The sequence below is a fragment of the Sus scrofa genome, chromosome 13 (assembly GCF_000003025.6).
Source record: "Sus scrofa isolate TJ Tabasco breed Duroc chromosome 13, Sscrofa11.1, whole genome shotgun sequence".
Taxonomy (NCBI): Eukaryota; Metazoa; Chordata; class Mammalia; order Artiodactyla; family Suidae; genus Sus; species Sus scrofa.
Window position 1 is genome coordinate 179146992 of NC_010455.5, and position 14728 is coordinate 179161719.

The window sequence follows — 14728 nt, forward strand, 5'->3', positions numbered from 1 at the left end:
AGGAAGAGGAACGGGTATAAACCAAATGAAAAAATTTGAATATCCCTGGACTATGTAATTATAGATGATTCTCATTTTCTACTGTATAATATAACACATTTTTTTTTACAGCAAGCAAGCATTCCTATTTTAACTTTGAAAAGGGAAATAAAATATCATTTAAAAGTCTCTGACTTTCCTGGCAACTAAAACAGTTAAAATCCTAAAACATGACTAAACTTATCAGCAAATAATTATTAATAGAAAAACAATAAAGCCATTGGTCAGGCTTAGATAGACAGATTTACCCTGTGTATGGGTTTCATATTTTATATTTTCATAAAAAAATGGACTAATCAAGTGTTTGAATGAAATGTTTCAATACCTCACCATGTTCTGCACAGAACATGATGCTGGTAAAGGAAATTAAGACTCATAATTTGAGTGCCTTCTGAACAAGTTTAAAGCAACTACCCCAGAACTGCAGTCTGTGTTACTGAAGTCTCATACTTTCCTATCTCCCTGCCTTTTAAAGACTCTCTTCTATCCCCTGACTGCAATAGCCCTCTTTCAAATGTTTCTTTGCCTCTTCCTCTGTACTCCCATAGCGCAAAAGTGTTCTGCTAGTATAAAACTTATTACTCAGACCTGTAATTATGCATTAGTCTCCTCTAGTATTCTGAGACCTCTTTGAGAATGGTAATATTGCTATGTCAGTTTGGATCCCCATTATTTTTTGAAAGGCCTGAATACATTTGATTACTGCTGATTGTTTGTTGGATAATTGAATTCAAAAGCCAACAAACCATGTATCTGATAGAATAAGTAATGAATCATACATAAATGTATGCATTGGATATACATTATATATACAATGTTAAGCAATTTAAAGTAATAAACTATAATGGAATAGTATTTTTATTCATTATAACACATTCTATCGATGCTCAAAATTAAGTGGAAGGTTTCCTCTCTTCTTCTAACCTTTGTGGTAGATAAATGTATAACAAACAAGTTATTTAGTCTTTTTCATATTCAGTTAGCTCCCTTCATAGAATAAATGAATTAGAATATGACACCAGAGATCCATTTAATACTTAAAAGTTTAAGACTCATTGCATAGAGTATTTACACTACTTGGATTATCTTCCAAATGTTTTCTTGGGTGCTCAAGAAAATATATTTTACAAAAGAAAATAGTACTAAATTATACTTACTCATAGAGCCTTGGCTCTTCAACCATTCCAAGCTGATTTAATAATTTAAATGTAATATAGCCATCCTTCATAGTCTTATCCAGAACAATTACACTGAGAACAAAATAATAGGCTACAAAACAAAAATATAGAATGCAATTCATGTTATTTAAAAAAAAATTTTTTCATGTTATTTTTTTTAATTCTGTTTTGCTACAGATATGCATATGAACATATATTTATGTAATCTAGGCATGTATATCTGCAAATAATAATGAGTGGCACACATTTAGTACATAAGTAATACATTTTATTTCTTATTATTTTTTAACTAGTTTTGAAAATGAGGAATGAAAAGCTTTCCAGACAGTGATGGGTATGGTAAAAAGTTGGTCAAATAATTAGTGAATGCTAACAGTTCTGTAAACCCCAAAACATGAGATTTTAGGTCAATCAAACATTTTTTCTTTTTCCTTTTTTGTCTTTTGTCTTTTTTAGGGCCGCATCCGCAGCCTATGGAGATTCCCAGGCTAAGGGTCAAATCAGAGCTGTAGCTGCTGGCCTACACCACAGCTCAGGGTAACGCCGGATCCTTAACCCTGAGCGAGACCAGGGATCAAACCCGAAACCTCGTGGTTCCTAGTCGGATTCATTTCCACTGCACCACGACGACGGGAACTCCCAACATTTTTTTCTTTATCTATAGCATATCTAAGGTAACTATGATTAGGTTCCTTAATTATCTGATTAATAGACCTAGCTAAATTTGCTTGACAAATATAATTTACAACTTCACTGGTTGTTTAGGAATGACTATAAAATCAGTCCTATATAGAGTGAGCTCATAATAGTTCTTTTTCAAAATGCCCATACAAAACAGTGGTTTATCTTTCAGAGGCAAAGATGCTGAACTCATCCCTATACTCAGTATCATCTGGGCTACGCCAAAAGTTCTTACTCTCTGTGAGTTTTTCTGAGTACTGTGCAGCAACTCTTAAAAGACAAAGTATATAAACAGGACATGGAATGCATGAATTTTCTTGTGCGATTCACCACACTTACTAAAATTGTGCATGCTAGCTGTTTAATGTTGCTATTGATCAACTGGAGTAACTTCTTGCCTTGTGCCTGATGTTTAGTGCCACCTCAAATATAAGGTAATGAATTTATACTTGGCCTTCATCAATTGCTAACTCAAAAAACATAAGGGAACACTTCTTACTTTAAATCAACTGCCCAGCTTTAGATAAAATACTTTGTTCCCTTCACCCAAAAAAGTGAGTGTTCAGACTTGCTCAGATGATTTCTGGCAATATGATATGCTGAGATGTTAATAATAAGCTGACCTCTGCTACAGGTATCTAGAAATTCTGGGTGTTCAATTCATAAATTAAATATGCAACCAAGCTCATATGAAGTAAGAGAAAATATCAGGAGGCAGAGATTAAGAGAAATTAAAGGCCAGGCTTTAGAAGAACTAAAGCCCTGGATCTCCACAGGACTTGAGAACTGAGTGTAGCATGGAGACAGAGGCAGAAGTGTCAACATCCATGCTGCAACAAGAGACAATACAAAGTGATGGAGCTAAGATGAAAATTCATGCACAGTCAGGGAATCTTTGTCATTGAAAGGGAAACTTGGAAATGTCTTCCAACTGGTTCTATATGGGACGCAGGTGGAAAAAATCTTTTTCCATGAGACTAAATAAAACCCCAGGTAACAGGCATCAGCTGGTTAAGGGCGTCCCAAAATTTACATGAAAAACGCTCCAGGTTTATGGTACATAAATTCTGAAAAAAACAAAATCCAACTTGTTCTGAATGGAGATTATGAAGAAGGTCAGACGGCTGAGAGTTTTCATGAACCTTTGTTTTGAAATAAAACAAATATTTTCTTTAATTTTAGTAGAGACTTACACTGACCACTGAGGTCAGAAAATGACAACAATAAATCATGCATAAATTAAGAGAGATAAATAAAAGTTTATATGTAACAAAAGTTTAACCAGAAGAAAACTATAGATTATATTCAAGGAATAATATTGCTAATAAATGAAAAAAAGAAATTTATTTTAAAATATGAAACTTAATACCTTCAAAGTACTCAATGAAAATAACTCTCAGAGTTATTTTCTAGTGGTGGTCTAGTGGTTAGGATTCAGCACTTTTACTGCTGCATCCTGGGTTCAATCCCTGGTCTGGGAACTGAGATCCCACATCAACCCATTGCAGGCTGTGACAAATAACAAACAATAACAACAACAACAACAAAAACACAACCTTCAATGTAAAATTCTATCCTGGACTAAATTTACATTCCAGCGTAAGGAAAAAAAAAAATAAGGACATTTTCAAGGAAACAAACAAATGAACTGAGAGGCATTACTTAGTGAAAAGTCACTAAGGGTCTATTTAAGTAAGATAGAAATTAAATTCAAAAGGAAGGATTTGTGGAGGGAGGAAAGAAGAATATAAAATGTAGAAATCTGAAACTTATAAATGAGCATTTTATGTTATGATAATATTGATAACTGTTTATTGTTAATTAAGAAGTGAAATAAAATATTACAGAACATAATATTGATGATAGAAAAGAAGACACAAGATTCCAAGCTTTATGAGACAAATTGTTGTTGTGAGAGTATCTGATAGAATAGCCTGCAAGGCAAAAACAACCCTAAAACAGAAAAAAAAAGCAAAGCAAGTCAACAGGAAAATATGACAATCCTGAAACTTTATATAGCATAAACTCACAGTCTCACAATACATAAAGCCAAAATCTAGACAGTGTAACTGTCTGCTAAAATAGAAGGTTTAAACAGAACTCAAATTGTAACATAGAGAAATTGTCCAGTAGGTGGTTGAAAATTACGTGTTATACAAAGAACAGAGAAAATCAGAATTTTGGTGAGAAAAGACAATCAACTAATGCCAGCACTGACACGAATCAGATGCTGGGATTAACTAACAAGAATTTTAAAGAAACCATCATAAAAAAATGCTTCAAAGTCAGAGTCTTTTTCAAAATATGAATAGAAAAGTCTCAGCCAAGAAATAGAAGCTATAAAAGAAAATAAAGTGGTAGTTCCCATCATGGCACAGCAGAAACAAATTCTGACTAGGAACCATGAGGTTTCGGGTTTGATCCCTGGCCTTGCTCGGTGTGTTAAGGATCTGGTGTTGCCATGAGCTGTAGTATAGGTCACAAACGCAGCTTGGATCTGATGTTGCTGTGGCTATGGTGTATGTAGGCCAGCAGCTGTAGCTCCGATCTGACTTCTAGCCTGGGAACCTCCATTTGCCCCGGGTGCAGCTCTTAAAAGAAAAAGGAAAATAAAGTGGAAATTACATACGTGAAAAATACCAGAGTTCCTGTCATGGCTCAGCGGCTAATGAACCCAACTAGTATCCATGAGTACGAAGGTTCAATCCCTGGCCTTGCTCAGTGGGTTAAGAATCTGGCAATGCTATGAGCTGTGAGGTAGGTCACAAATGCAGCTTGGATCCCATGATGCTGTGGCTGTGGCATAGGCAGGTGGCTTCGGCTCCGTCCATATGCTGTAGGTGTGGCCCTAAAAAGACAAAAATATATATATACCATAATGGACAAAAAAAACCTACTAGATAGTCTCAATAATAGAGTAGAAGTGGTAGAGGATAGAAACAAGTGAACTTGAAGACAGATCAAGCTGTCACTCAGTCTGAAACAGAGAGAAAATAGACTACGAGAAAAAAAATGAACAGAGCTCCACAGACCTGTGAAACTATAACAAAAGAATTATAATTAAACTTCAGAAAACTGAAAAAAAAAGAAAAGAATCTTGAAAGCAGTCAAAGTAGAATGATGAAAACATTATCTACAGGATAACACCAAGTGGGTTACAGTAGATTTCTCAACTGAAACCACAGAGACCAAAAGGAACATTTTTTAAGTGCTAAAAGAAAGACCTCAACTATTAATCTTCTATCCAAAGCATTGTTTGAGAATATGGGAGAAATAAAGACATTCTCAGACCAAAAAAAAAAAAAAAACTTAAAGAATTTCTCATTAGCAGACCCATTCTTAAATATTATAGAAAGGTACACAAAGGAATTGATGAAATTAATAATCTTAGAGTATCAGAAACAAAAAGGGGAAATGGAAAAAAAGAAATATGGATACATACAATAAATTATTGTTTTCCTTATGAGTTTATAAATCATATTTGTTACTTGAAATAAAAATTATCACACAATCTGATACTCGAGATAATAATATTTAAAAGTGGAGAATGTAAAATAACCTAAATGGAAATAAAGTTCCCACATTTCACTTGAAGTGGTAAATGTTAATGCCAGTAGACTTTGAAAACTCAAATATGTATTTTATATCGGTGGCAGGCCTCCCCAAATATGCCCATGTCCTAATCTATGGAAGCTGTGAATATATTACCTTAAAATGGCAAAGGATAATTAAAATCTCAAAGGGAATTGGGGTTGCTAATCAGCTGCCCTTAAAGTAAATAAATTATTTTGAATTATCCAAGTGGACCCAAAATAATCCCAAGGATTATAATCACAAAGCCTTAAAAGTGGAAGAGGAGAATCAGAAAAAGAGACATGATGCAGAAGGAAAGTCAAAGTGTTTATTTCTTTATTCTTAATCTTAATGATTATTTTAGATATTCTGCAGTATGTGCCTTTCAAAATATATTTAAATAAGATTGTCTATGTTTGAAGTAACACATAAAAGTATAATACTGTTAGAAAAAAATCTCCAGAGAAAATCTTCAGGACCTAGGGCTCAGCAAAGAGTTCTCAGACACCAAAACTATGTTCCGTGAAAGGAGAAAGTAATAAATTAGGCCTCATAAAAAGGGAATGGCACCTTCTTCTCATGAAGAAGATGAAAAAACAATCAAGTTACAGGCTGGGAAAAAAAATTTTGCAGACAAAATCTTCAACAAGTAAAAGTGGACTTCTATCAAAAATATATGAAGAACCTTCAAAACTCAATAGTTAAAAAAAATCCAGTTGGAAAATGAGCAGAAGACTGAAACACACATTTGACCAAAGGAGATACTAGAAAATATATGCAATATCATGTTATTAGAGCAAAAAAATTAAACTCTCAACAATGCATCACTATACACCTATCAGAATGGATAAATTTTGAAGTTCCCACTGTGGTGCAGTGGGTTAAGGATCCAGCATTGTCTCTATAGCGACTTGGGTCATGTCTGTGGCTCACATTCGATCCCTGGCCTGGGAACTTTTGTATGCCATAGGTAGGACAAAAAAAAAAAATAGATAAATTTTAACAATAATGACAACACCAAATGCTAGTAAGAAATCAGAGATATTAAATCACTCATACTTTACTGTGGGGAATAAAAAACGGTTAGCCACACTGAAAAACACTGTCATTTTCTTTCTCTCTCTCTCTTTTTTTTTTTTTTTTTTTTTTTTGTGTGTGTGTGTGTGTGTGTGTGTATGTGTGTGTTTAGGGCCGCACCCACGGCATATGGAGTTTCCCAGGCTAGGGGTCGAATAGGAGCTGTAGCTGCTGGCCTACACCACAGCCACATCAATGCCAGACCCGAGCCCCATCTGTGACCTAAGTCCACAGCTCATGGCAACGTGGGATCCTTAACCCACTGAGCGAGGCCAGGGATTGAACCCGCAACCTCATGGTTCCCTAGTCGGATTCATTTCCACTGTGCCCCAGTGGGAACTCCAACACTGTCATTTTCTTATAAGGTTAAACGTACAGTTAATTTCTGATCCAGCATTTGTATTGCTGGGCATTTATAACAGAGAAATGAGAACTTAAATTTACACAAAAATATTTATGCAAATAGTCACAGCAGCTTTATTCATGATAGCCAAATCTAACCATATCCATGATACCCTACAATAAATGAATAATTAAACAAACTACACTACACATATGCAATGGAATATTACTCAGCAATAAAAAGGAATGAATTATTGATACATGCTGCAACACAGATGAAGCTCCAGAGAATTATGCTTAAAAGGCCAAATTAAAAGGTCACATAGTTAATGATTCCCTTTATACAAAATTTTTAAATTGACAGAATTTTAGGAATATGTTCATGGATGTCACAGATTAGAAAGGTCAGGTTAAGAAAATTGTATATATAGTATAAAAGTGCCACCCAAGTGATCTTGTGGTGATGGAACTGTTCAATAGCTTTGCTGTCATGATAAATATAAAGCCCTATAGAATGATTAAATGATTGACTTGTACAAAGCTAAACACACACAAGTGATGAAATATAAATAAGATGGATGGATTTTAGCAAGATAAATATTGTGGTAGTGACATTTTATTTATTCTATATTAATGAAAAATTTTTACCATTGAAGAAAAATGAATTAATTGTACACAGGCTCTCCTCTGCATTATTTCTTATATCTACATGTGAATCTAAATTTAATTCAATTAAAATTTTAATTTCAAAATGGATTGCCCTCCCCCAAAAAAATGGATGACAGGATCCATCACAAATGAATGACAGGGCACACTACAAATGTTTAAAGACTATCTTAAAATTGATGGTAACTGTGCCTGCAAAATGGTAATACTACCTAGCCTAAAATATTTTAAAATATAAGAAGCTATTTTAAGTATTTATTCCACAGTAGCCAAGATCAATGGCAGTGACTAAAAAATTTATTTCATGATATCCTTGTATAATAGGGCTTTTATTTATAAACCACTTCAAGATTTGATCTCTAAAGAGGATAATTTCACTTTTTAAATAGCTTCTCATAAGTCTAATTAAAATATTTCTAAGAGATTATCTCCTGTTCTTCAAATTTTCTCCTCTTATCCAACTCTAAATATATTGGGAAAATTACTATTTATTTGCACTTTTTGTATTTATAGAATTTAGTTTCAGTTTCCAAAAAGATAATCATAAAAAGTATAGATAGATGTCTTAAACTCTGTAACCTGTTATACACTGACATAACTCTAAATGTAGGAAACTAGGGGTATAAAACAAAAGACCTTGATTTTTTTTGGAAAATATTACACAAAGCATATGCTCAATTTATTTAAGAATCCTTATTTGAATTTGTACAACTGGCTCTAATAAATTTTAAAATCCCATGAAAGTGCCTGGTAAAATTTGTTTTGGATAAAAATATAAATTAGTATATAAAACTAATTATTGGCTCATTTATTAAAAATGTTAACTTACGGAGGAGTTCCCGTCATGGCGCAGTGGTTAACGAATCCGACTAGGAACCATGAGGTTGCGGGTTCGGTCCCTGCCCTTGCTCAGTGGGTTAGCGATCCGGCGTTGCTGTGAGCTGTGGTGTAGGTTGCAGACGCGGCTCGGATCCCGCGTTGCTGTGGCTCTGGCGTAGGCCGGTGGCTACAGCTCCGATTCGACCCCTAGCCTGGGAACCTCCATATGCCACAGGGGCGGCCCAAGAAATAGGAAAAAAAAAAAAAATGTTAACTTACTACAGAATGGATTTGTTTGAACAGTATCCAAAAACACCGTGGTCCTGAGAGATCTGTTTTCTATTCTTTCTTTTAAGATATCTTTCCATAGCTCAGTTTGATAACCTGAGAATTGAGAAATAGAACATTAGTAATTTGACTTCCTTCAAACAGCATACAAAAATATCAAATCACTAAAAAAAAATAAAGGATAAAATTATAATAATAATTTAATTTGAGGATTTTTCTAACGTAATATCATTTTTCAAAATAATTTCACATTCTATTTATTTTTAATTATGATAACAACTCTTAAATTCGAGATTCATAAATAAATCTACCACCTGGAAATCTTATTAGAGTTTAGCATATACTCCATATGGTTAAAGCCCATTTGTAGAAGTTTTTACTACTATATTGTAAATTCGGAATTCTACTTGAAATTCTTTTTAGTAAATTCAGCAGAATAAATTGATTAGATAAAACTTAAACATGAAAATTAGTTCATGAGCACAGCCACCAATTTGCCTATTTACACATTCATACAGATACGATATGCTTATGTACATGTTATATAGACAATACAAAATAGAGATAGCACCTATATACACTATATTTTGTGTGTATAATAAATACTTCAGAAACAAACATTATTTGTACATTGAGAATATGCAATATACACACTATAAGATGCTTCCTGCTTCATGGATGTGTCTATTTCCACATTGCTACCTCTAAATTTTAGATTTGAATGTAGTAGAAAGAATACTGAATTGAAAATTCAGAGGTTTAACTCTCGTTCTCACTGTGCCCTTAAGCAATCCATATGTTCACACTAGGTTACAATTTTCCTTTATATGGAAAAGCAATAGGACCAGAAAAGCAATCCCCAAAATGAGGTCTGAAGAAAACTAATCCCACAAGACATTTTGTGGATAGAAGGGGTCTATAAGGAAAAAAGTCTGGCAAAGCCTGCATATTGCTTGCCTCTCCTAGCAATTCTCCGAGTATGTTAATATAAAGTTCCTGTGAAAGAAAAGTGCAGGAGGCTAATTCAGACTTGATAATTGCAACACATTTCACTGAGGCACTTTGGTTTTGGAAACATTTCTAGGAGAGACTACATGATACTGATCAGATGTTTAGATGTTCATGACATGCCTGGGGTCTGGTATTGTTTTTGGCAAATCCTGAACAAACAGCCTCTGAGATTCTTTCCACCTCTTCTAACATTCGGTTTTTACATGGATTCTTTTTTCTCTATAATTTCCCACCAGCAGCCTTTAGTAATCACAAGTTGCAACAGTTAACTACTCTTATCAAGTTTACTGATTTATGAGTTGTGAAACCATGTACGATTCGTACTACTTGCTAATAGCAAATGAAAAGCTAACCATGGTTCACACCTCTTTACTTGCTCATAAGTCTCCCCATTAAAAAACAAAACAAAACTCAGTACTGCTAAGAAGAATGTACAAGTCTCTTTCTTTAGTGGAAATATAGATAATAAATAGTAAGTTTTTTTGGTATATCAGAATTCCTGTCATGGTTCAGTGGAATCGAATCTAACTAGCATCCATGAGTACGCAGATTCGATCCCTGGCCTCGCTCAGTGGGTTAAGGATCTGGTGTTGCCATGAGCTTAGTGTAGGGTCGCAAAAGCGGCTCAGATCTTATATTGCTGTGGCTGTGGCATAGGCCAGCAGCTGCAGCTCTAATTCCACCCCTAGCCCAGGAACCTCCATATGCCACAGGTGCAGCCCCCCCCCAAAAAAAAGACAAAAAAGTTTAAAAAGATCTTTTCATGTATCAAGAACAAGGATGATCATGAGAGCACCAAATGCACCCACTACACTGAGCACAGAAAAGCAGTTCACCAAATTCTCTCACTAAGTATCTGAAAAAAATATTTAGTACGAAATAAACTATTTTCTCTGTTCCATAAAAAAAGTTCCCATAAAGCATTAACATATTCACAAGTGAATGTGAAAGTTTCCAGTAGAAAATACTAACACAATTATATTGTCCATTTTCCACAAACAATTATAGTAATTAGAACAATCTCTCTTACCTAGTTTAGGACATGATTTTTCCTTAAAGTTGTCACAATCCACACATGAGCCAGACTTGTAATCTTTGTAAGAATGACAAGGAAACGAAATAAAATTGCAGCTTGTTTCCAAAGCTGCCATAAACAAGTAAACTGCTCTCTGGTGGTCGCATTTAATAAATTCAATTCCTTTAGTGTTAAAAATCAGGCAGTTAGATATATTAAGTTCATATGTTAGAAAAAAATAAAGATTAAGTTCTACATAATGTTGTGAACTTTATGAACATTAAAGTATTGATTAAAATGCAGTGTTTTATCTCAGGCAACTAAACAAATGGTACAATTGAAAACTTAAGGATACAATGCCTTGTATGTGAGATTTATAGCAAATTTTTCTAAAATAATAATTAAAACAGCAAAATATATTTCATTTCAATACTTCAACAAATCCTAGACACATAGTGTTACCATATTTTGTAACTAGTGTACACATAGCTCTCTTTTAACTCTCACCACTAACATTTCTATTTTATTTTTATTTATTTATTTATTTATTTTTATTTATTTGCTTTTTAGGGTCGCGCCTGTGGTATATGGAGGTTTCCAAGCTAGGGGTCCAATCAGAGCTACAGCTGTCAGCCTACACCATAGCCATAGCAATGCCAGATCTGAGCCACATCTATGACCTACACCACAGCTCATAGCAATGCCCAGTCCTCGACTCATTGAGCGAGGCCAGGGATCACACCCACATCCTCATGGATCCTGAGCCACATGGGAACTCTATCCCCTAACATTTCTATCCAGTGTTGGACATGACTAAGAAACCTGGTGACATTAACACTTTATCATGTCCCTTTCCTTTCCCAACTGCTCACATCATTATCCTCTTGGCCAAACTTCTCTAGTTGTAGCAGCTATTAATGATGTGATGCTTGACCAGCTGCCACTGCAGACCTCAGAATATTTCTTACTATGGCTCTGATTTGAGCCAAATTCCACACCTGAAACAGTTGCTCAGCTATGTATGTACAGAATAACCAAGTGCAGAAGTTCATAAACCTATGTTTGTACAATACTATAACAGAAAAATTAAATCCTGAAACCAAACTTGTGTTATATGATACTTTGGCTACATTTGCTTCTTCATTTGACTTGTAAATTTCTCCTAATGTTTAAAATGATGAACTAAAACTGTTGAGACTGTATTATAATCAGTTTCACCCATAACCAAATGAGATGTTTACGGTAACACTTATGAACTGAGAAAGATAAAATTAAACTATTTTCCACCAATAACTCCCGAATCCTGAGCAAGAGTGATAAAAATCTTGCCCACAGATTAAGCAGGGAAAAGGTAAACTGATTTTCTTTCATTATTTTGAGTCATGAACAATTTATTCTAAAATACTATTGGTATACCTGCAAAGATTGATTTAGGACAGCCAGGTTGTTTTTTCCCTCCATTTGGATAAAAATCTATGTGTCCCAAGGGTTCTTTAATGCCTAAACCTGAGAAGAAAAGTACTCAAGAATCACAAAGTAAATATAATCAGGTCAGCCACATATCCTATAAAATCCACTGAAAGTGACTAAAAACTTGAATCAGAAAATAAATGCTATTTTTTAAAAGATGAGTTTTTCTAGTCTTAACTCCTCAATTTAATTCCTCATGCAAATTATGTTTCATTAATTTAACACATTTACCTTTGATCAGTTTATTATGGGCACATCATAGTTCTTTGTGCTGTGAATACGTAAGTGAAAAAGGAAAAGAGCAAAATTTCTTATTGTAGTGGAAAGTATTTCCTAGTAGAGAAAGATGTAATAAGTAAGCAAAAATACAGTATTTAAGATAATAGTAAGTGCAACAGAGAAAAATTAAGCAGAATAAAGGTCAACAAATGCCTAGTGAGGGTGGTAGGTTGCAGTTTTAATTAGCTTGTTTGGAAAATCTCCCATGAGGAGTTGAGAATAGAGCAAAGGGTCAGTGAAAAATGTGATGGAAGCAGTAAGTCAAGCTGATATCTGCTTGCACATGGGGTATTCAAAGAAGTTGGTGAAATATGTGAGACAGAGCATTAGAGGAAATGAAACCAAGTCATTTACGACCTTTTAGGTGAGTGTGATGATTCATTCTCTTTCTTGATAATAATATGAAGGATTTGATGCTAAAATTCACTAACTGGAAAAATTGAAAGATGCTGCATCATAGCTGGAACAAGTTGGGCCAGAGAGACATGAAACACATAGCTATGACTTAAGAGCTTCAGAACACACTCGTCCACTGGTATCCATAGAGTATTGGTTCCAGGCCTCGCCACACCTACCCCTAACTCCAAAGATACCAAAATCTGAGGGTACCCAAGTTGCTTATATAAAATGTCACATTACAGACATCTCTCTGTACTCTTGAGTTCCACATCTGCAAATACTGATAGCCATTCTGTAGAGCCTTGGGGCACTGAGGAAGGTGCAAATTCTGGGTGCATTACCAATATGGGGTCCATAACTCAGGGAAGCCCTAAGAATGAAAGAGGTTAGCAAGCTCAGAATAGCCAGGACTGTGATTAGATATAAAATACGGCTGCCGAGTAAGACTGCAAACTTTAGTTTGGGATAAAAGAAATTTCCTACAACATAAGGAACTCTTGAGTGAGGTCAGCAATAGATTCAGTAAAACACAAGATAAATACTTGGGTCTGGCAATAAGGATTAAAATGCAGCTGTGAATCCATTAAATATCTATAAAATAATTCTAAAAAAAATGTAGCTCCTTGATTAGTTCTCTTATGTATCAGAACATGACAGTGAGGTATTAGCAGGGCAAGAGAGCACTGAGCATGTGCATTACAGGGGAGGGGTTTCAGCACAAAAGGAAAGACCAAGGACAACTTAGAGGACTTCATTAGAACTCCCTGCAATCCAGGGAAGCACATGTATGATGTGATTGTATGGTAAGGGTATGCTAGCCAACATTTTCTCCAATCTGCCTCTGAGGTAGAATCAAATCAGACCAAGAAGACTGCTTAGAAATCAGGAAGAAGCAAAAGATATTTATAATTAACTTACAAGCAGCCCTTGATTCAAGCATGTCATTTCTCTTTAATCAGATGGAAGGGGCAGGGCAGCTTGTTTGGTCTGTTTAGGTCATTCATTCTTTTGGTTTCAAGGAGGGTGGGGAGAGCAGATATGGCTTTTTAATTTTCTTTTTATTGTAAAATATAACATGCAGAAAATATCATAAAATATAAAACTAAAAATTAATTAAAGGATATAAAGCAAATAGCCACTTAGCTACCACACCCATATCAGGAAACAGAACCTAGAAACTCAGTGTGCCTTAACCCAATCACCAGCTTTTCTCTTTTATATTAAAAAAAAACTGTTTTCTTTTTAAATATGTATTTTTACCATTGCTATTCTTTACCTGCTAAGGATACCTCCATAACAATATATTTTAGATTCTAGATTAGCAAATTTTGGGAAAAAAAAACACATAAATTGACTCATACTTCATGCATGCTTTTGTGTCTGGCTTCTTTCAATTTCCAGTATATTTGTGCTTGTGATGTTAAACCACATTGTCAAGTGTAAATGTAGTTACTAGTTTGTAATCATTCATTGCTATATAGTATTTCACTGAATGAACATACATACATACACATAAAGAAAAAGTCCCTGATGTATAGGAAATAATAATAGTATCATGGATTTCAAGTAAGGAAGGGGGTCAGGGCATCTAAAATATTATCTGAAATGTCTAGTAGGTGCTCTCTGTCCAAAACTGTCAATAGTCAGACATTTTAGGAAAATAATTGAAAGCCTTTAAGAAAAGCATCTCCATCTGTTCTCATAACAAAGTGAGAAAATGAGTAGAGAGAATGGTAACCTAAATATATCAGGAAAATTAAGCATGGGGGAAATTGTGATCAAGTCAATAGAACTGTCAATAGCATGAACAGGATGAAGTATATATATATTTTTTTTTATTTTAATAAAATCTCAGTTTTTTAGGAGGATGTGGCAGTTCTTGAAAACTGAA

General features: G+C 34.5%; 1 protein-coding gene across 1 annotated transcript in view; it reads right to left on the reverse strand.

Annotated features, from left to right (window-relative positions):
• LIPI (lipase I) overlaps window positions 1-14728 on the reverse strand; it is a 52064-nt gene that overhangs the window by 18443 nt on the left and 18893 nt on the right. Inside the window, exons 6-9 of the mRNA XM_021069839.1 lie at window positions 12106-12195; window positions 10705-10872; window positions 8655-8759; window positions 1197-1308 (exon numbers count right to left, since the gene is read on the reverse strand). Of these exons, the coding sequence (XP_020925498.1) occupies window positions 1197-1308; window positions 8655-8759; window positions 10705-10872; window positions 12106-12195 (475 nt within the window). The remainder of the gene's footprint in view (window positions 1-1196; window positions 1309-8654; window positions 8760-10704; window positions 10873-12105; window positions 12196-14728) is intronic.